The sequence below is a fragment of the Elaeis guineensis genome, chromosome 10 (genome assembly GCF_000442705.2).
Source record: "Elaeis guineensis isolate ETL-2024a chromosome 10, EG11, whole genome shotgun sequence".
In the NCBI taxonomy this organism is placed as follows: Eukaryota; Viridiplantae; Streptophyta; class Magnoliopsida; order Arecales; family Arecaceae; genus Elaeis; species Elaeis guineensis.
The window spans coordinates 16906551-16927063 of record NC_026002.2 but is presented as its reverse complement, the minus strand read 5'-3'; the positions used below and the strand labels follow the sequence as shown (position 1 = coordinate 16927063).

General features: G+C 37.7%; 1 protein-coding gene and 1 non-coding gene across 2 annotated transcripts in view; both read right to left on the bottom strand.

Moving 5' to 3' along the window:
- Window positions 1-6445: 6445 nt before the first annotated feature.
- LOC105053303 (callose synthase 5) overlaps window positions 6446-20513 on the bottom strand; it is a 55579-nt gene continuing 41511 nt past the window's right edge. Inside the window, exons 27-40 of the mRNA XM_073244411.1 lie at window positions 20116-20225; window positions 19869-19994; window positions 19701-19769; window positions 19428-19617; window positions 10971-11082; window positions 10724-10843; window positions 10513-10628; window positions 10331-10414; window positions 9406-9518; window positions 9060-9289; window positions 7988-8785; window positions 7711-7761; window positions 7455-7640; window positions 6446-7210 (exon numbers count right to left, since the gene is read on the bottom strand). Of these exons, the coding sequence (XP_073100512.1) occupies window positions 6980-7210; window positions 7455-7640; window positions 7711-7761; window positions 7988-8785; window positions 9060-9289; window positions 9406-9518; window positions 10331-10414; window positions 10513-10628; window positions 10724-10843; window positions 10971-11082; window positions 19428-19617; window positions 19701-19769; window positions 19869-19994; window positions 20116-20225 (2536 nt within the window). The 3' untranslated portion in view covers window positions 6446-6979. The remainder of the gene's footprint in view (window positions 7211-7454; window positions 7641-7710; window positions 7762-7987; window positions 8786-9059; window positions 9290-9405; window positions 9519-10330; window positions 10415-10512; window positions 10629-10723; window positions 10844-10970; window positions 11083-19427; window positions 19618-19700; window positions 19770-19868; window positions 19995-20115; window positions 20226-20513) is intronic.
- LOC114914601 (small nucleolar RNA J33) lies at window positions 19695-19772 on the bottom strand. The gene has a single exon (XR_003802083.1). It is a non-coding gene; the product is annotated as a small nucleolar RNA J33 (small nucleolar RNA).

Sequence of the window (20513 nt, the reverse complement as noted above, 5' to 3'; positions counted from 1 at the left end):
CGGTATGATCAAAAGGCATCCGGAGCCATTTTGTAAGTCTTCGAGAATTTTCACAATATCAAGAAAAAGAATAGAATGAAGGGAAAATTTAGAAACTAAGCACAAAGCCACAGGAATTAAATTATAAAGAAAATCATAACATTAATCACGAAATCAACTCACGAAAACCTAAAACCAAACTAATCCAGGACATAGACTCCGGACAAAGTAATGCTTGCCAAGATTAAATCCCAAAAGCCGAAACCATTCATGGAATCTTTGTTGAATCCATATCAGCAATTGCAACATAAACAAAAAAAATTCTAAAAAAATCAAATCAATAACACTGAGAAAATAAAAAAGAATACCTTGACAGATCCGCCATACAAAACCGGAGATCACCAAAATGGAAAAAGGATAAAGGTATCAACCAAAAAAAAAAAAATCAAGATCTATTGTTAGTAGAGAAATATTAGAAGGTCCCGCACTGGTACACAGGAAAGAGAGAGCGGAGAGAACCCTGTCGAAGGCCGAAAGACAGGTCCTTTAATACGGGTTCGGATCCCGACTTCATACAGGTTTGGATCCTATCCGTGAGTGTTTTGCAAGGCACGTAAGGCGCCACGTCACCTGTTCGGAAACGTACGTAAGGCGCACGTCAGATTAAGAATCTCTGATGCATGGAACATATTGAGCGAAAGTTTGTGACAATTGAGTTACATCGAATCAGATACAGTTCCGATTATATCTAAAAATCTATCAAATCCAAATCTAATTTATTTAGAGCCTATTTAGAAAAGGATAAATTGATCCAAATTCTATAGAAGTAAAAAATTCTATAGATTAAAATTTTATTTTCCTTCCTAATCACTTGTTTGAGGATTAAATTATAAGATAAATTAATAACTATTTTTTTTTTGTTGATTTTTCTTATGATTCACTCTTTTTTTTTCTCAATTTTTTATGTCCTCTAAAGTCTCGACTGGGTGGGCAGCTTAAGCCGACCGGATAGAGAGTTTAGACGGTGGCTATATTTATATATAAGAATTTAAATAATATAAATATATTATCAATCAATTTTAAAATAGACAATCATAATTTATTGGTCGAGTAGTGGTTAGATCATCTAAAAAAATTTTGGGATTCAAATCCTCGTATCTTTATTCGGATCAGGTCGAATCGGCTAGATAAGAGGAGTTGATTCTAATTGGGTTGGATCAAGTAAAGAACTCATCAAGCTAATATTAAAAAAATAATTATAATTATAAAAGAAAATATTTGGATAATATTATATAATATTAGATTTGAGACAGAGTATACTATTATCTGTACCTGACTTGAGCTTGTTTCAAGATTTTATCTAGAACTCATACCCGCCTCGGGTTTTAATTGGATCAAGTAAAATCCGCCTCCTTAGAGTTGATCAGGTACCCGGTGAATCGGCTACAATCACCATCCTTAAAATGAATCTAATGTTAGATCTAGATCCAACCTAATAAAAAATCGGATCAAGTCATATCAAATTAGGTCCATGGTCAAAATTTTGATAAAAAATTATAAAATTTATATATAATCAGATTCCAATAGCAGGTACCCGTGGGGCAAATTTCAAATCTATCCTAAATTTGAACATATTTTAATTTTAAATTTCAAAGATATGTTGGCTTTTTCTTGATGTAAATTATTTTATAATTATAATTATTAATATGATATTTGATAATGATAAATTTATTATTCTAGTAAAAGAAAGGGTAAAGAGATGAGGGGAAGAGAAAGAAGGGAGGGGAAGAAAATTCTAATTTACCATCCAAACATAGGATAGGATTAGTTTATAAGATTTATTTTCCAATATAATTTATGTATAATCCTATAGAATCAAATCCTATATTCTATTATGAATATTATCTTAAGTTTATTATTCCTAGACATAGGCGCTTGTTTGGAAGAGTGGGGGTCCAAAATCAGAATGGAAATGGATGACTCCCATTCTAACTATTTGGTTAGAAGGAGTTCCATTCCAATTTTAATTTTGGGATGGAATGAAAATAGCCCAATTAATCGAAAACTCAATCCTCACTCTTCCTTATGGATTCAAATTTTTATTCTAATTTTGATTTGATTTCGATCACGAACCAAATATTTTAGAGGATTTGGCCATTTCAATTTCTATTTCAATCCATTCTGATTCCCATTTCAATTCTGATTCTAGTCACAAACTAAGCACCATCCAAATAGGCCTTCATCAAGCTGGTCAAAAATTATATCCTCACCTTTTATTAAATAGTAAACCTAATCCGAATAAATTTTTCAAAATCAAGCAGGCATCCACTCAGCTCTTCTTCAATACTATATAGAGTTATTAGGTTCAGCTAAAACTCTAATGGTGGAAGCTGAATGGGAGGCGCTATACCCTGAAAATCCGATTGATCTCAATCCATTAGATAGGCCTTTCTTTGAGGCTGAAATCAAAGCAGCCATCTTCAATCTTTCAAGTGACAAAGCACCTGAACTTGACGGATTTTCAATCTCCTTCTTCAAGAAACATTGGCTGACAGTTAAATCGGATATATTAGCCTTCTTTGAAAAATCCACAGATCGCCTTCAGACCCATCCTGTATTAACTATACCAACATTATCCTTATCTCTAAGAAAACAGAAAATCCTGATGTCTGTAACTTTTGACCTATCAGTCTGGAAGGCAATATTGTTAAAATTCTATCGAAAGTGCTCTCCACAAGACTGGATCACATCATTGACTTGCTCATTTTAGAAAATCAATCGACTTTCATTAGGCACAGATCGATGTTCGAAAGCTACATAACAGCAGCTGAAATTATCTCATACTGCAAGAAATCTAAACAGAAAGGATTACTCTACAAGGTTGATTTCGAGAAAGCTTCGACAGTGTCTCTTGGTGATTTCTCAACACTTTTCTAGAAAAAAGAGGTTTTGGTCCAAGATGGAGGAGCTTCATACCGGAAAAATTGGATAAGAAGCTGAATGAAAGTCAAAGGTCCTATCTATAGCGGATCGAAGAGCACTTATAAGTTCAGTGCTCAATGCTATACCAGTCTATTGGATGTTGGTCTTCTTTCTCCCACAATCAGTGTTACAGAAAATCAACACTGCCTACAAGAACTTCTTGTGGGGAGGAGGTGAACACTATGGAAAAACCAAATTCCTTGCAAATTAGTTAATGGTTTGTCGTCCAAAATGCATGGGAGGGTTGGGGATTAGAAGCCTCAAAATCCTAAATCTCTGGTTATGAAATGGTGGTGGAACTTCTTCTCTCAACATGGAAGACCTTGGAAGAATCTAATACAAAGCATTTACTACAAATCTAGGTTACAGTTATCGCCTCTCAGCATATCTTGCAAAGGTGTTTCACCATTTTTAAGGGGTGTCATCAAACTTGGTGGCATCTTCTAAAATTTTACCACTTCAATGATAGGTAATGGTAAGAACACATCCTTCTTGCATGATACCTAGTTAAAAGCCAGGCCATTAAACTCTCTCCTATCGAACCTTCATGCTCTTTCAATCAACCTTCGAAGCAGTATTAATGGCTTCCTCTCTAATGAGCACCAGCTCTCAAACTTTAGCCGACCACTCAGCTTTGCTGCCACCGAAGAATGCATCAAACTTATCGAATATTTATCATACATAATTCTATCAAAGGAAGAGGATAAAAGATTGTGGAAATGGAGTAAAATAGCAAAGTACTCGATCAAAAATTGTTGCTTATTCTTGATTGATGGAGGAGTTCACCAAGCAATTGGATAGACTGGTCACTGTCACTTCCTGAAAAAGTTAAGGTCTTTGGCTGACTGACCTTTTACGATAAAATTTAGATAGCTAAAAATCTGAAGAAAAAGAGAGTACAGGTCGTGCAGCTGTGTCACCTTTGTTATAGGAGCAATGAAACCACTGACCATCTTCTTCTGTCTTGTCCTTATTTTACAACTCTATGGACATTGATAACCCAAGGTTTGTACTATCCACAACCCCAAATAGTATCTCTCAAGTTTGAAAGGATTGGAATAAATTATTTCTTGATAAAGAACGAGGTAGAGCCTCCATTTCTCTTCTCCTTACATCACACTGGTTGATTTTGAAAGAATGAAATAATTGAATCTTCCGATTCGAAACATACTCTGTTTTGGAAATAGCAAAGAAATCTATTCAGATCTTTGAAGAATGGACAACGAGAACTAAGGGCCCAAGAGAGTCGAAAAACTCAAAGCTATTTGAAGAACTAAAATGAATATAGGCGCACACCTCAAATTTTAGAAACTGATGGGTAGCTAGATCCTCTACATAGGAGAATGAACCAGTTAACCACCAAGAGCCTTGATCAAAAAAATATTGATAAGACAATTTGCTGATTTGCTGGCCTATTCTACCTTCCTTTTGTACTCCTCCATTCTCTCATGCGCTTGATCATGAGAGCACTCTAAATTATTGTCTCAAATAATTATGTAAATATTAATATTAAATTATAATATATAGCCTCAGGGGAATATCCCTTTCCTCTTTTTTTTTTTTATCTTTTTTTTTCCTCAAAAAAAACCTAATCCGAACAAATTGAATCAAGTTAAACCGTTAAGCGCGGTCATCCCCAATTGAAGTCCAACATAACGTAATTTTTTTCATTCGGGAGGAAGAAAAAGTAGTAGAGACAACAAATGGACTGGGTTTGGTCAAGTATTCGTGAATCATACTGAAATTCGGTGAGACCCAGCTGTAGGTTGCATCGTGTTGATTGAGCAACACCGATCTTCAGAGTGAGCCTAATCTCCTAAAATTAAATAGGGATAACCCAACTTTGAATGAAGCTATGGGTTGAATCAGGTCTTAAATTTGGTCCCAAATGCAAACTGGAATCAGACTTGGATCTTTCATTGTTTGGCGCAGCTCTGGTCTTAATCCAACACCAAATGGTACAGGGATTAAAACAGGTCAGATAAATTGGTTTGGTTAGTAGGTCTTACCCAAAAAAAAACTGGCAGTAGGTATGAAATTGATCTGCCAAAATGTTAGCACCATTACAACCAAGGGATTTCAATTGCATCATATAAGTCGAATGTTGTATCCCCAGGAAAGAGACTGCTTCAGATGTAATCTCAATGCTAATTTTAATCGTTAGAGTAGAAGGTTTTATGTAGGTTTTTCTTGTGATTCATGATGATCATCATCACATGATTCCATACCCTAGATATAATTCTACTACTGAAGATGAGGGCCATGCAGTCAAAAACGGATTACAGAATGGAATCTGAGTCACGCCAGATGATTAGAAATTGAAGACATCTTGAGAGGAACTTGGCTCCATTTTGGTCCATAATCCTGTTATTTTGAATTACATCAATATAGAGAACCTTTTTCGATTTCTATGTAACTGACTCATGATTAGAAGCACATTTCCTTATTAGCAAATGAAACCAGGGAAAATAACAAGCGAAATGAAAAAAATAAAAAACTGGGAGCAGCGTGCACAAGGTTGAAAAACTAATAGGCTAGTGCAAGGAAGGAGATTGTAAATAACATATAGATTTGAACGCGAGACTCTCTAGCTGAGTTACCAACTGTTGGTGCTCATATAATAATCGTTGAAATGCGCATGGCATGCTTGTGAAGGGTGCCCGCAAGCAGGCGGCCCTGCCTTGTCCCTTGCCTAAGGTTTGGTGCCGGATACATGCTCTTCACCCTGATGCTTCGTGTTGCCTCTAAATATATATAAAATGGCACGCTACTTGGTGTACATTAAACACACTAGCCCAGGATCCAGTACAAATACAAATTAAATCAAACAACTATAATAGAAGAAGAAGATTTGAAAGAGAAAAATAAGTTTATTTAAAAGGAAATAAATACCAAAATAATGAGTTTGGCTCATCTTACAAAGATATCTCATGAAAATAATGCTTGCGTGACCGCCTTGTGCTTTGGTGCTTTAGTTTTTGCGCAGTTTGTGGAGGCTACTTTCAAATACCTTGTGGGTAGTTGATGGTAGCCGTTAGAGTTCTTCTTCCGCTCATGGCGAACAACCCGAAATAAGCTGGTGACTACTCTGCGTCTAGCGGAGGTGGAGAACATTATGGAAAGGGGTTGTGTAACCACCATGAGAGTTTCAGATGATGAGATTTCAGCCCTTAAAAACTCCCTCTCAGGTATTGCTCTAACCAGAGGATGAGATGGAGGTGGCCTAGAGCCAATGGGAGACAACATGGGTGGTTGCAAAGAATTTGGGATGCCGCCTTCTTCTTGATCTTATTGTTAAAGAATTTAAGGACAAAGGAAAGATTTCCAACAAGATAGAGGCATTTTCTATGACCGAGGAATATTACCTCTTGGAGCTGATGATTGAATTTTATTAGAGAATATCAGAGAATATAAAAAAAATTAGCTGATATTAAAAAATATTATAAAATATCCGAGAATACCGAAGAGATTTTCCATCAATGTACCATATTAGAGAATATCAAAAAATATCATAAAAAATTTTCAGCTGATGCATCGTATTATAGAGTACAGGAGAAATTACGCAATGTACATCATGTGCTGTAAATCCAGCCCACAATTCCATATTTTTCGCGGTTGTACTGATGAAACTCACGAACTCCATAGGTTTTTGAGCCCAACCATCCATATAGGCCTTATTGGGAAAAGAAACCGGAGTATAAAGGAAGTCATGGCAGCATATCGATCGGAGTCAGTTGCAGTGGCCCAAATTCTAAACAGATGAGTAAAGGCAAACAGGTCAGCAGGTTTACTCGCAGATAAGCTCGAGCATTGATGAATCGAGATGCCAGCGGTAACATGCACGGTTTACACCTACGACTCATATTAGTAGGGCAAGCACAAAGGCAAACCACAAAGCACAGTGCGCAGCAGAGAAATCTCTCAATATAAACTTGTGTCGCCCCACCTCCGTCTTTCCTCTTGAAGCCGCCAAGTTCCTCTCGGCCTTGTTCATCTTTCCTCTCAGGCTTCTTTCTGGTTAGTAATGTTTCTTCCCACCAGACAAAATGCGTGAAATCTGCAAGCCTCGGCTGAATGCTTGATTGAATAGCAGCCTTGTTTGGAACTCCGAAACAAATGGGAACCATGCCAACACAGCCACTGGTGCAAAGATCACAAGACCCATCACGTAATCGTATGCCCTAGCAAATGGTTTGACTGAGCCCCATAGCCCAAGTGTCTTTATAATCGGCTTGCATGCTTGTGATATCTGCATCGGATATTCTAGCATGAAATTGTGAAATTTGTTGCAAGGCTCCTTGGTAAAAAAAATTCTCCAAACACATCGTAATAATTTGTCCGATTATACTATATGAAGGCTTCTATTTGGGGGCTCATGGTACTAGCAAGAACTGAAAAATATATAACGAGAGAGAGAGAGAGAGAAGAACAACCGAACTTTCCGCTTGTAAATGCATGAAATGAATTAACCTTTTTCAAAAGGAAAACGGTACCTGAAGCACGGCCCATCCCGTTGGCATGAAGGCAAGGACGCTGGTGGAAATGTCACCCACCGTCAGATTAAGAACAGCAAAGAGGATGAATACTGCGCCAGTAAACCCAGCAAACAGGAATAGCTTGAGCAACCGGAACAGAAGTTGGAAGTCTGCACTGAACTTCTTCCTGCCCACGGACTCCATCTGCAGAAAGAGACTCATTTAAAAGCAATACCAAATTTATGAATGAAACACAATGCAGAAAAGAACTGACCTTGAGTATAATCATCACTGCACCTATCACCGACCAGGACAGGGCATACACCTGTTCGTAAAAGTAATTAGTCGAATGACAAATGAGCAATGCAACCAACTTTGCCACTTTGACATGGATAGAAGCCTAAAATTATTAGAAAACAGCAGCATTATTTATTTATTTATGTAGTTTTGGTTACAGCTGCTGTTTGAGCAGAATACCAGGAAAAAGAAGGGCCTACTTCATGTTTTGGTTGAATTATCGCAAACACTAAGCTAAAAGGCATGAAGCTCACTAGAATGCTTTTGTTGCCATTGGTCACGTTCAGGTGATAGACAATCCCATACTGGAAAAGGAAGAAGCGCATAGAAAGAATAATCTCCCAAAATCGTCCCAAGAATCCTGTGTATTGCAAGTGCTCTTGTTCTTCAACCCACCAGGACTCCCAGCTTTTATTTGCTGGTACACCAACGCCACCCCTGCTCCCTATCCACTTGGTCCAATCATCCCAGTCTTCCACTATCTTCTGCCACTCAAAACCAGATGGGTTGAAAATGAATGGTGCAAACAACCAACTTACCACAAGGAACCACATTGATGACGTGATTAGCATATAGGTAATTGTGCCATTTGCCACTTTCCCATACAACTTGTAAACTATCAGCAGTATCATCAGCTCCAGCCCTTTCACAAAGTGACTTCTCGAATACATCCTGTAATTCTCTGCAAACTTTTCATGCCGGACTACAAATCCTCGCCCGGTTGCTCTATATTTTGCCCCGCCATGCAAGACTGTTCTCCCAAAATAATGAGCCCTTGTTCCAAGAGAGAATGTGAAGAAAACTGCACAAAGCTGAAGCTGCATGACAATGAAGTCAACGAGGGCAGTTCTGAATCCTCTTTCTAGTCCAATCTCCATTACCATTGGTAAAGCCATTAATAAGCCTAACTGAACTATGGATTGAGATGCCATGGCTGCCTCAAGGGATTTGTTGCCTCTCATCCTTGCTTGCTTCAGAAATGCCTCTTCTAATCCGCTCAATGATAGGTAAAGTTTTCCATACAAGTAGATATATAATATAATGACAACCATCTGCATGTATTTAAGGTAAGAAAGTTGTAGAATATTAAAAAATATCATGGGCATTAAAAAAGAAGAAAAGCTACCTACAACTATAAAATGGAACCTCTTTTGGCTAATCCATCCTACTTTTGCCAGTTTTATTCTGCTCATATTTTTTTTTACTAGTTAAATAATAGATGTTATATTTATGGTCACTATGATCTCATCTTTCAGTAAGCCCTAATGTTAAATTTGCTCCAGAGATTATTCTAGTTTGACAGGTAATGAAATAGAATTAGGTTACCAGTGAGCTGAAGTAAAATCCCACAGTTGTGAAGTAACAAGACAGCATACGAAAAAAGTCAAAACGATGGCCTAGACGATAGATATCTCTGCTAAGTACTTGCTCGCCGTTACCACAGGCAACTTTAGCTTCAAATAGTGAGATTTGATTAAGCCCTACATCGCGGCCTTTCCCAACTTGAATGTACTCGTGGTGGGTGACATTACCACGCCTTAGCATTGAGTTGAAACCTGGAAGAGTTTTATCCAAAAAAACAAAAGGTGTTAAAACCTGGAAGAGCAAACAAAATGAAAGATTTTACACAAAAGGGAAATCATCGCCGAAGTTCAGGATTACATGAAATTACCGGCAAAAATGTCCTCACTCAGGTTTATTCCTTGAGATGCCTTGCTAATGCCACCCCTGGTAATGTGGAAGATCCTATCAAACACATCTGGATGACCATAATGAAAACGAACCCTGTCCATACCAAAGAAAACTAAAACTATCAGGACAAGTTCTGATAAATTTTGAAGGAGAAAAAACTTTGAAGGTTCTATATTCTCCACAAGTAAAATCCTCATATGGTCGGTCAGCAATGCAACTTGCGAACCATGTAAGACCATACAGCATCCAGCAAAAGCTAGTAATATTAATATGCCAGATATAAATCAGAAACTACAATATACCAAAGTTATTTTGAAGAGCAGGCATTATAGCAATGAATATGGATAGCTTGGCTACATCCTCAGGATACATTTGTGATAAATAAAACTTGACATGGAATTAATATGACATGTGTATAGAAGAGCTTTAAACTTGTTTGTGAATAAAGTAAACAGAAATTAGATGTTAGAAGAATAAGCAGTTGCAGCCTCCTGACTAGCCCACCCTGTATGCTAAATAACATTGAACATGAACATACCAAATTAAGGCAAGGCTACAACAACAATTAGCTACAGTACCAAAAGGTCTGATTTTGAAGTACACTCATGGCACTGTTGATGTAGCACCTCCAAAGAATGACGGATACATGTACGAGATAAACCAATTAGAAAGTATGCACTAGCCCTTGGTTGCAAAAGTAACGCTTACGTGGAATTACTTGTTTTGTTAGAAGGTTAAATCCATCATTCTAAGTGCCTCATGCTAAGTTTATCCTAGAATTATCTAAAATACATGATCGAGATTTGCATAGAATTTTGTAGAACAGATATATCATCTGACAGGACATGAATATCATTAAACCTAATGAGGTAATGTACTGTGAGTATGAATATAGTGGAACTCACTTCAATGGGTTTGCAAGGACTCTTTGGCCAATCGTCACGAAAGTTGTTTCTTGATTTGACATAAACCATGCCAAGGATGACACACTGCAAAACAGATATATTTGACATATTAGAGAGCATAAACCAGTCTTATTGTCCCACATGTGTGAAATTGATTTATGGCTCCCGAAAACCATTCTTACCTTCCGGTAAAAATATGCTCCCGTACACCCAGAATGGTTGGTTGACGCACTCCATGATCTTCATTGAATTCTTCCAAAAGGTTACGCATTTTAAGAGCCTCTTCTAAGTAATTGTCCTACACATTTTTTTTTATTAAGCAAAAAGTATAAGAATCATTAGTCTTAGTGGCTCGAAATCTGTTTCTAGAAAATTCAGACATATCTTCATTACCTGGTTCATATCAATGGTCTGAAGAGCCTCTCCTCGAGTGAAGATAATAGCATGGTTCTGATTTTCTGGCTTTCCTTCACCAATCTTTGCAGATCCTGGCAACTTAATACGATAGATTTCCTTTTAAAAGGAAAAGACAGAGCACATTTAGTATAGCTATACCTAATTATTGGGACACCATAGTTTAAACTTCAAATAACAGTTTTACCCACAAGAAAGGAGGGGAAAAAATCAAAAGGATAATCACCTGGTCAAGATTATCAACAGCTTTTACTAGTACTGAATAATAGGCTTTCTGTACCATTCCACCTTCTCTTTCTTCAACCTCATCAATATATGCAACACGTAAAGAAGGATAACTGTAGTAGAAGACAAGCATTTTAGTTTCTATGGGAAAGAAAACTCATCTGAAATTGTAAATTTGCTGCAGCTTATTGTTGTACATTTCTTTTGTTTTTGTGCTTCCATCCCCTTTAATTTCATTTTATTATAGGTTAATTGTTATAAAAGTACCTAAAACCCATGATTTTGGTTCAAATTAACCAGATTTATACTCTAGTTTTCTCTAAATGTGAATTATTTTTCATTCATTGGCCAAATCATACACTTTAAGATCTTACTAGAAAAAGACGATATGAAAACAAATGAACTAATAAATTATGATTTTCTCTGTTCGGTATTCTTTCTTTACATACATAAAAAAACACAGATAAATTAAACATGACATGGAGTCAGTCATACCATTTAGCATGTCACAGGTTGCCTGTCAAATGGTGTCCAGATTCAAAAAACACATCTACCATAACAAAATTCAATATGCCATTGTACAAATTTGCATGATTTGTCTCAAAGTGTGAAATTTGACCTTACAAGTCAGTAAGCACCAGTCATGTGATTCAGGAGAAAGACAAAGTAACATTTGTAGTTTACAAAGGATTAATATAGAAAAGCTGAATCTCAAGTTCTCAACCGAACAACCAACAGGGTTAAACTGGAAAAGGAAGGATTGGCAACTATGGTGACCAAAAGGGTTGCAAGAGATGCTTCTTTAGCGAGTCCATTAACAAGTGGACCCATTAATTGGCAACTATGGTGACCAAAAGGGTTGCAAGAGATGCTTCTTTAGCGAGTCCATTAACAAGTGGACCCATTAATTGGTCCACAAACAAGAGCTATGGCATTGTTGGATGCCCAGGTCCATAGTCTAACATGATCTTAAACAAGCATTGCAGAACTGTATCAAACTGCCCAATTCGGGGTGTGCCAAACCATACCGGTGGTGGACCAGGATGGTTTCGATGTTTGAAACAAGAAACCAATGAGGGGAGAAGAAGGAAAGAGAGGAAAAGAGAGGGGGGTTGGTGAAGGAGAGGGAGAGGCTGGGAAGACTGCCTTTGACTTTACTATAAGTCGGCAAAAATAAACAAGAAACAAGGGCGAGTCAAACTTGTTTTGATTCGAAGGAGGGCGGAGCAACTCCTCTGTCCTTCGAGATGGCCTCATCAGCCTCCCCACTCCTTCCCTCCCTCTCCCTTCCTCCCCACTCTCTCTCCCTCTCTCTCTCTTTTTCTCTCTCCCATTCTCCTTCTTCCCCACCTTCTCTACTATTGGTTCGAGTCCAGCACAAAATAGCATGGGGACGTGCCAAATCATGCTGCCGCTGACTGGTCCGAGCCTCAATACTGATCTAGCGAAGGTTTGCCATCACAATACTAGGCCATGAACCAATGCCAACATATTATTGTATCAGTATGAGGCCAGCTCGATATATCCAATGTCGATACCTTGTACCACGTATCCATACCAGACTAATATGGTACAATATCCTATACCGCCTGATTCGATATGATATGATAAACCTTGGGCATAGCACCCCTAATCTCAAAGATGCATGATTTTTTTCAGATACATTGTGATAATAACTAACACTTGGGATGTAATAATCAAGACCTCACACAAAAAGGCTAGTTGAAAGCAAGATATGCTGAACCGGTACTGCCGGCCGTTTCGGTCGGCCGGCAATACGGTTCGATATGATTTCATACCGTACCGAACCGACGATCCGAACCGAAAGAAAAAAGAGAGAAATAGAGAGAGAAAGAAGAAGAAAAAAAAAGAGGGAGGAGAAGGAGCCGGCAGGGCCGCCGGACGGCCTCTGATTGGCCGTCGTGGCCGTCGGAGGGCGCAGTCCACGCGCACAGCGCCGCAGGCGTGAAACAGGGGCATCGCCCCTGTTTCGCAAATTTTTTTAAAAAATATGGTTTTAAGTGAAGCCGGCAAATGATTTGCCGGCTTCACAATTTTTATTTTTTTTAAAAAAAATTCTTAAGTCGGCAATCCAGTTGCTGACTTCATAAGTTTAAAACAAAAAAAAAAAAGAAAAAATCGAAACAGACGACGTCTGTTTCGAAAAAGAAGAAGGGGGCGGAGCCGCGGAGGGGCTCCGCCCATTCGACTGCCCTCAGGCCATCGGCGTCGGCACGCCGGCCACCGAGAGCCTCGCAACGGAGGCACCGTCCATTCGGTAGGTTCTTCGCCCCTCTCCGAGCGCTCTCTCTCTCTTTTTTGCTCTCTTGAAAGTTCTATCGGGCGATACGGGGCTCGGAAGCCCTCCGACGGCCGCAGCCGGCCACCGTCGGCCTCCGGCGGCTCCCACCTCCCTCCCTCCCCTCCCCTCTCTCTCTCATTCTCACTTTTCGTTCTTTTTTCTTCGGTACCGCCAGTGTACCGATTTTACCGACCGAATCGTGTCAATTCTCCATCGGTCCGGTACGAGATGGGGTGTACCGATCGGTTCAGCACGGTATGGCAAACCTTGGTTGAAAGATATTATTTGGATTCTTTAATTCTGTATATGTATCCAAAATCTACTCAATGCATAACTACTATGGGACTAGACACATGCCCACATGGATCCTCATATTCTTCTCCTATGTAAGCCTTGACATTCTCACCATGTTAAGAGTCCACATCCATTCAAATCTAAACATGAGACTAGACACATGCCCATATGGATCCTCATATTCTTCTCCTATATAAGCCTCGACATTCTCACCATGCTAAGAGTCCACATCCATTCAAATTTAATCATAAGTACCATAAATCCCATCATAAACACCACGATTAGCCCACGGTCAATCCTAATGGGCTCATGTAACAGTGTCCCCTAGCCCACATAGGCTATGGATTAGACTTGCTCTAATACTATTTGTGACAACCTAAGATCTCATCCAAAATGACTACCTAAAAGGTACTATTTGGGTTCCTTAATCTATATAACCACCCAAGCTCTACCTAGTGCATAGCTAATATGGGACTAAATACTTGCCTACATGGGTCCTCACATGAGAGGTTCTAGGAAACAACACAACTAGCTTGGTTGAAATGACACTGAAGTATGTTGTACACAAGGGGATCCAAACCACAACTCACCACTTAGCAGCAAATGAGGATGCATAGATTTAGTGACCAAGCAGTGCTAGCAGCTAGTGAGTTAGGAAGTAAAAGGACAACACATAACAATATTTGAGCCCAGCTAATACATGAGCTCATGAACGAAATATGCCACTTATTATGTTTTCCAAGAATATCAACAAAAAAGTAACCAACAGCAAACCAAAAAAATTGTCATAAAGTCAAGACCATTATTTAAGGTTTGCCGTACTGGTCGATACTATACCATACTGAGCATACCATATTGTACGATACCGGTACAGTCTCGTACCACACCGACACTTGGAACACCTCACCATCTCATATCATAGTGTATTGAAATTATTATAGGACGATACTGGTATAGGGTCCAATATCAAGATGGATAACCTTGCCATCATTACACAAGTGATATTACTTTAAACTATCAATATAAATTTAGAGAGATGTAGGACATAAGAATCTCTTGAATGGTTTTGGAAAGAAAAGTTATGAACAAACTATGCTAAACAGTCACCTAATGCACCTATTTATGCTATAAACTCGATATCATTATCTCACTAAAGTCTTATCAAATCAAAACAAGGTCAACTATGTAGTACAAATTCGAGATAACAAGGCTGCACACAAGGATTGTGCATATCATGGGCTGCAATACTGCCATGAATTGCCCGGTTCAAGGCGTCCAATCTGAAATTGGTATAAAAATCATATTCAAATTAGTACAAGCCCTATATCAGCCCATACGGATCAATGCTGAGGCGTATCAACGTGTACTGAGACATAGTAGGATGCATATGGACTTGTATTGAGATGCACCACCTTATGTCAAGATGTACCGAGATAAAAAGTGAGAAAAATGGCATAAGAGCTATCTCAATATAGGGATAAATAATGTTCTATACCAGCTCGTACCATACCGAACCAATAACACACTAGTGTAGTACTCGATACCAAGATTGAGGACCATGCGCATTTTTATGATTGATGGTCAATTTTTTACTAGTCCTTGGTACCAATTTCCTAAACAAGATAACTTTAGCCAAGAAAGATGCAGTCCATTAATATTAGAGACTAGTTGGCATGAAGGACATTGCTGAGCATGTTGCTCAATGTTTAATATGTCCGCAAGTAAAGGCTAAACATTGGAGACCTATCAGACCTTTGCAATCTATTTATGTCCCTCAATGAAAATGAGAACATATAACCATGGACTTTGTGATGGGTCTACCTAGAACCTCTAAAGGTAACAATGATATATGGGTGATTATTGATCGACAAATGAAGTCAGTTGGAATCTTATTGGAGAAGTTAGCAATTTGTATGTTGCATAGATTGTGAGGATGCATAGAGTTCCAATCACTATTGTGTCGGATATAAATACTAGATTTGTGTCTCAATTTTGGAGAAACCTACATAAAGCCATGGACACCAAATTGAACATTAGGATAACCTTTCATCCGCAAACTGATGGACAATCTAAAAAGACCATCCAAATTCTTGAGAATATATTGAGAGCTTGTGTCTTGAATCTAGGAGGTCCTTGGGATAGTCACTTGCCTCTGATAGAATTTGCATATGATAACAGCTACCACACTAGTATTCAGATGGCTCCCTTCGAGGCATTGTATGGTAGGAGGTGTACAACCCCTATTTATTGGAATGAATTTGGTGAAAAATGACTATCAGGCCTTGAACTAGCATAGCAAACTACAAAAAAAGTTCAACTAATAAGGGAACAACTAGAATAGCTCAAGATAGACTAAATAGTTATGCAGACAACAGAAGACAAGAGTTAGAATTTCAAGAGATCATGTCTTCTTAAAAGTATCTCCTATCAAAGGCCTGATGCAGTTTGATATCTACGGCAAACTTTATCCAAGATATATGTGCCCTTTCAAAATTTTGAATAGAGTCAGAAAAGTAGCATACAGATTAGCATTACCACCTATCCTTTCTAGTGGACATAATGTATTTCATGCCTCAATGTTAAGGAAGTATGTGCCAGATCCTAGCCATATGATGGAGTTCAAACCATTATAGCTACATGAGGACTTGACATATGAAGAGTATCCAATTCAAATTATAGATAGAAAAGAATAAGTTCTGAGATGTCGCACTATTCCTTACATCAAGATTCAATGGAGTAATCATATAGAAATGGAAGCGACTTGGGAGCTCAAGGACGAGACGAAGAAGAGACATCCTCAGCTTTTCACAATCTAGGTATGTAAATTTCAAGGACAACATTTATTTATGCAAGGAAAGATGTGAGATCCAATCTAGTCAATCCAACTAGCAGGGTCCGCCTATTGAGATGGTGCCCATCATTGGATAAGAACAAAAAAGAAAAATAAATCCTCTATTTCATGCGATAGAAACCCCCCCCAGCCCCTGTTGCTCTCCCTTCCTCTCCTTCCATCGGTCTCCCTCCTTCCATCGTTCTCTCTCCCACATATGTACACTCTCTCTTCCCCACACTCCCTTTTAGCCCAAGTTCTCTCTCTTCCTCTCTTCTTCTTCCCTTTCTTCTTATTTTTTGTCTCCCTTCCTTTCTGTGCTCATCATCACCATCTCCTCTTCCACCTCAACTCAGGTAAATGGAAATCTAAGTTTCTATTTTCTTTTCTTGTTATGATTTTGTTTGAAGAGGAACAAAACCCTCCTTGTTGTTGTGCTACCAAATAGGGGATAGCATACACATCCGTTGCTTCACTAGAAAAGGAATGTTCCTCTTCCCCCTCCTTTTCTCCCTTGGCAGCAGATTGGAACTCTTCTGTTTACTCTCCTTTTCCTCACAAATGGACCAAAGCCCTCCACCATCTCCCATGCTCTCTTTCTCTATTTGTCACTTGGATTGAACCACAGTGTATCTTACACCAATGATTAATCTTAATCGAAGATTAATCTTCACTTTAAATTACTTCTTTACTTTTCTAATTTGGGATTGATCTCATTTACATAGGTAGCAACTCAAGTTTGGAGGGACTAGTGCAGGATCTCTATCCCGGCATACTAATTGAGGTAAATTCAGTCCATTAGTTTCTTAAGTTAATTGTTGATTATTATAATAAGGATAGAGTTGATAAGTTAGAACTTAGAAATCTAGGAAATTAGGTCATAATTATGTAAATTAGAAAAGAGGATGATTTTTAGATTTTATGGTATGAAATATTGATTTTGGGTTAATCGGATGTTCTAGGTTTTTGACGAATCAAATTGGCATGTTGGGTGGATTCTGTCACTGAAAAAGATAAGGATCTTTAATCATAATCACTTACATAATTATGAATGATTGGTGTTATATGCTGGAAATTGTGGACATTGCATACTTGCATGTATTACAAGCTTTGATTTTCTATAACCCTTACTTATGCTTAATTACATAAATATAGCACAAATAAATAATTTATAAAATAATAATAATAATAATGAAATAAAAGGGGAATAATTTGTAATGATTTAAAATTAGGGTATCTGGACTAGTCACAATATTAGTATGGCCTTACCATGGGCTGGTACCTTTATCAATATAGCCTCACCATTGACCAGAATGCGGTACACTTATTAATATGGCCTCACAACGAGCAGGAACGTGGTACTTGAGTATAGCAAGTCACAAGCAAGAGTGCGATGGTGAACAGTCCAAATGCCGAAATATCAGATCCGATCCATATTAAGTATATTATAAAAAAATAATGAATGATAATAATGGCTTATACTGGTGTTAACAGCAACAATAGCAGTTAAAAATAAAATTCTGGTGGAACTGAATTGCTGATCCGATTATATCCAATGCACATCAGAGCAGTTTTTGATGGAATATTATATATATTTGAATCATCATATTTTGAAATCTGATGAACATATTGGTATCATTATTGAGATGGGCATATAGATGCTCGATTATTGATTGTTAAGATATGAACCATTATTTTCTTAATAGATATATTCATTAAAGAATTGATATGATTTATATGCTAGTATTTGGTGCTTAGAAAATCCTTACCGAGCTGTTAGCTCATATTATCAATTTTATTTTTTTTTTTCAAAGCTGCAAAACACCTTGCTAAATGAGGCTGAGTTGGAACTTTTTGTAAGAAGTAGTAATAGTTAAGTTTTTGTATCTGATACCGGATGTATCGGAACCATATATTTTGGATAACTTTAATTTTCAATAAAGAAAACTATGTTGTTTGCACTAATTGTTTATCTCTTAATATTAAATGTTCTGGTTGCCTTGCATATACTCTAGTATTACATTCTAGAGGAATATGCAGTCATGTCACATGGCCAATCCAAGTGTGAGGTTTGGGGCATGACAAAAATCCTCTCTCCTCTGTGAGTCAAAATAGGGGCTTCAGCCCCTTTTTCTATGTTTTTATTATTTTTAAGTGAAGCCAGCAACCATTGCCAACTTATTATTTTCTTTTTTTTGAATTATTCAAGTGAAGTTGGCAGCGTGCTTTCAAAAAAAGAAGAGAACAAAAAAAAGGACCAAAGCCCCTTTTTCTTTTAAAGCAGAGGCCTCACCCCCGTTTCAATGCACAAAGGTGAGAGGGCTTTGAAAACTCTCTCTCCCTCCTCCCTCAACCTTGTTCCAGGAGCCATTGCTTACCGCCACCCTCTCCCTCTCTCTCCCTCCCTCTTTCTCCTCATTCTCTCATCTCTCGCCGATTTCATGATTTTATTGCTAGAACCATCCTAGTCTACCACCGATATGGCTTAGTATGCTTCAAACCAGGCGTTTCGAGATGGTTCCACCTTCCTTGACACAAAATAATGAAGAAGAGAGAATTTGGAAAAGGTTAAAAAACAGAAAAAAGATCCATGAAATAGGAATACAAGCACAAGTGGGAGTTAGATTTGTTTAATCATTAAATACTTGGGAAAAGTCCTGTAAATTATGTCAAAGCTAGCCTCAATAATCATAGAATGTCACATACAGCACAAAGCTTTCAACTAAAGAGTACGGCTATATTAGTTAACTATTTACAATGACAACTAAAATAATCAATGTCTGTGCTAATGAAGAAAATATTCCTAGGGTGTCATACTGCAGTAGATGATCTAAACATAGACAACATGATACCGAATAGTATGACTGTAGATTTTTGCTGAATATATATTAAAAAAAAAAGGAGAAAATCCTGTAGATATCTCAACAAACAGGAAAAGAAATGATAAAGAAAAAAGGACATCAAATGGTAAGACTGTAATCACACAGGAGAAATTCATAGTCTAGATGATATTAGGAGAAAGAAAGACATACTTAACCATCAAGTTTAGAATGTCTGTTGCACGGCGATCCCCAGACTGTTTTTGATTGCCATAATTTTGGCAGGTGGCAACATACGTAAATTTCATGTCTGCAATAGCTTCAAGCTGAGCAGATAAAGACCTCTGACTCTTCTTTTCTTCCACTGCTGGATCAGCAACCGCTTTATATCCCTCTAAAATGACTACAAGTATCGAAGATGGTAAGATTAAATCTCAAGAGATGTATGTCTACTTCATCATAAACAATTTAATTAGAAATCATTACCTCTTTCAGAAGCCATATCAAGAAAAGCCTGTAGCTTCAAAGCTCTTCGGTAGTACATCATTCCCCTAACTGCAGCAATGAAGGCACAGTGTTAAGTAGCCACAAAAAAAAAAAAAAAAAAAAAAAAAAAAACGTTAAAAAATATTTTAGAATTAAGATTATTTATACCAGTTCTGCAGAGTGTTTGCCCTCTTAAGGAGGCCCAATGGCGAAGCTGCAAGACATTTTCCTCGTTTCCCCAAACTTCGCTCTCTCTTTTACAACCGATTCTCTCCATGAAATTGTTCCATTCATCTAATATAGTAATCAAAGTATCCCAACAACAAAATCAATCAGAATAACAAATGAATTGAAAATTTAATGTAGTGACATCAGTAATGATCTAACATATCCAAGGAAAAGAAAATTACAAAACCTGGAAAGATTTTCTGCAGGTAGAATATGATTGATACACCATCCTCGTTCTCCAGTTCAAGATCACTTTTAGAATATACAGTCTCCTCACTATAGTACGGAGTCATAACACTGCAAATGTCATATTAACTTATTAGATGATGACTGAAATAAAAAAAACAAAAATTGTCTTGCTCTTACTGCAAAATGAAGTTTGAAATATTGAGCACAGAACCTGTATTGACCAGTGGTTAATATGGTCATTGTATCACACACTAAATCTATATAGAATATCAGCCGATACTCCTTGACATGACTAATATGATCTTGATGGCCTATTTTGGCATCTCAAATTATTTTTATTGCCTTTTTCTCTAATGTTTTGTCTTAATTAAGTTTTACAGTGCCAGCCAAAATAGA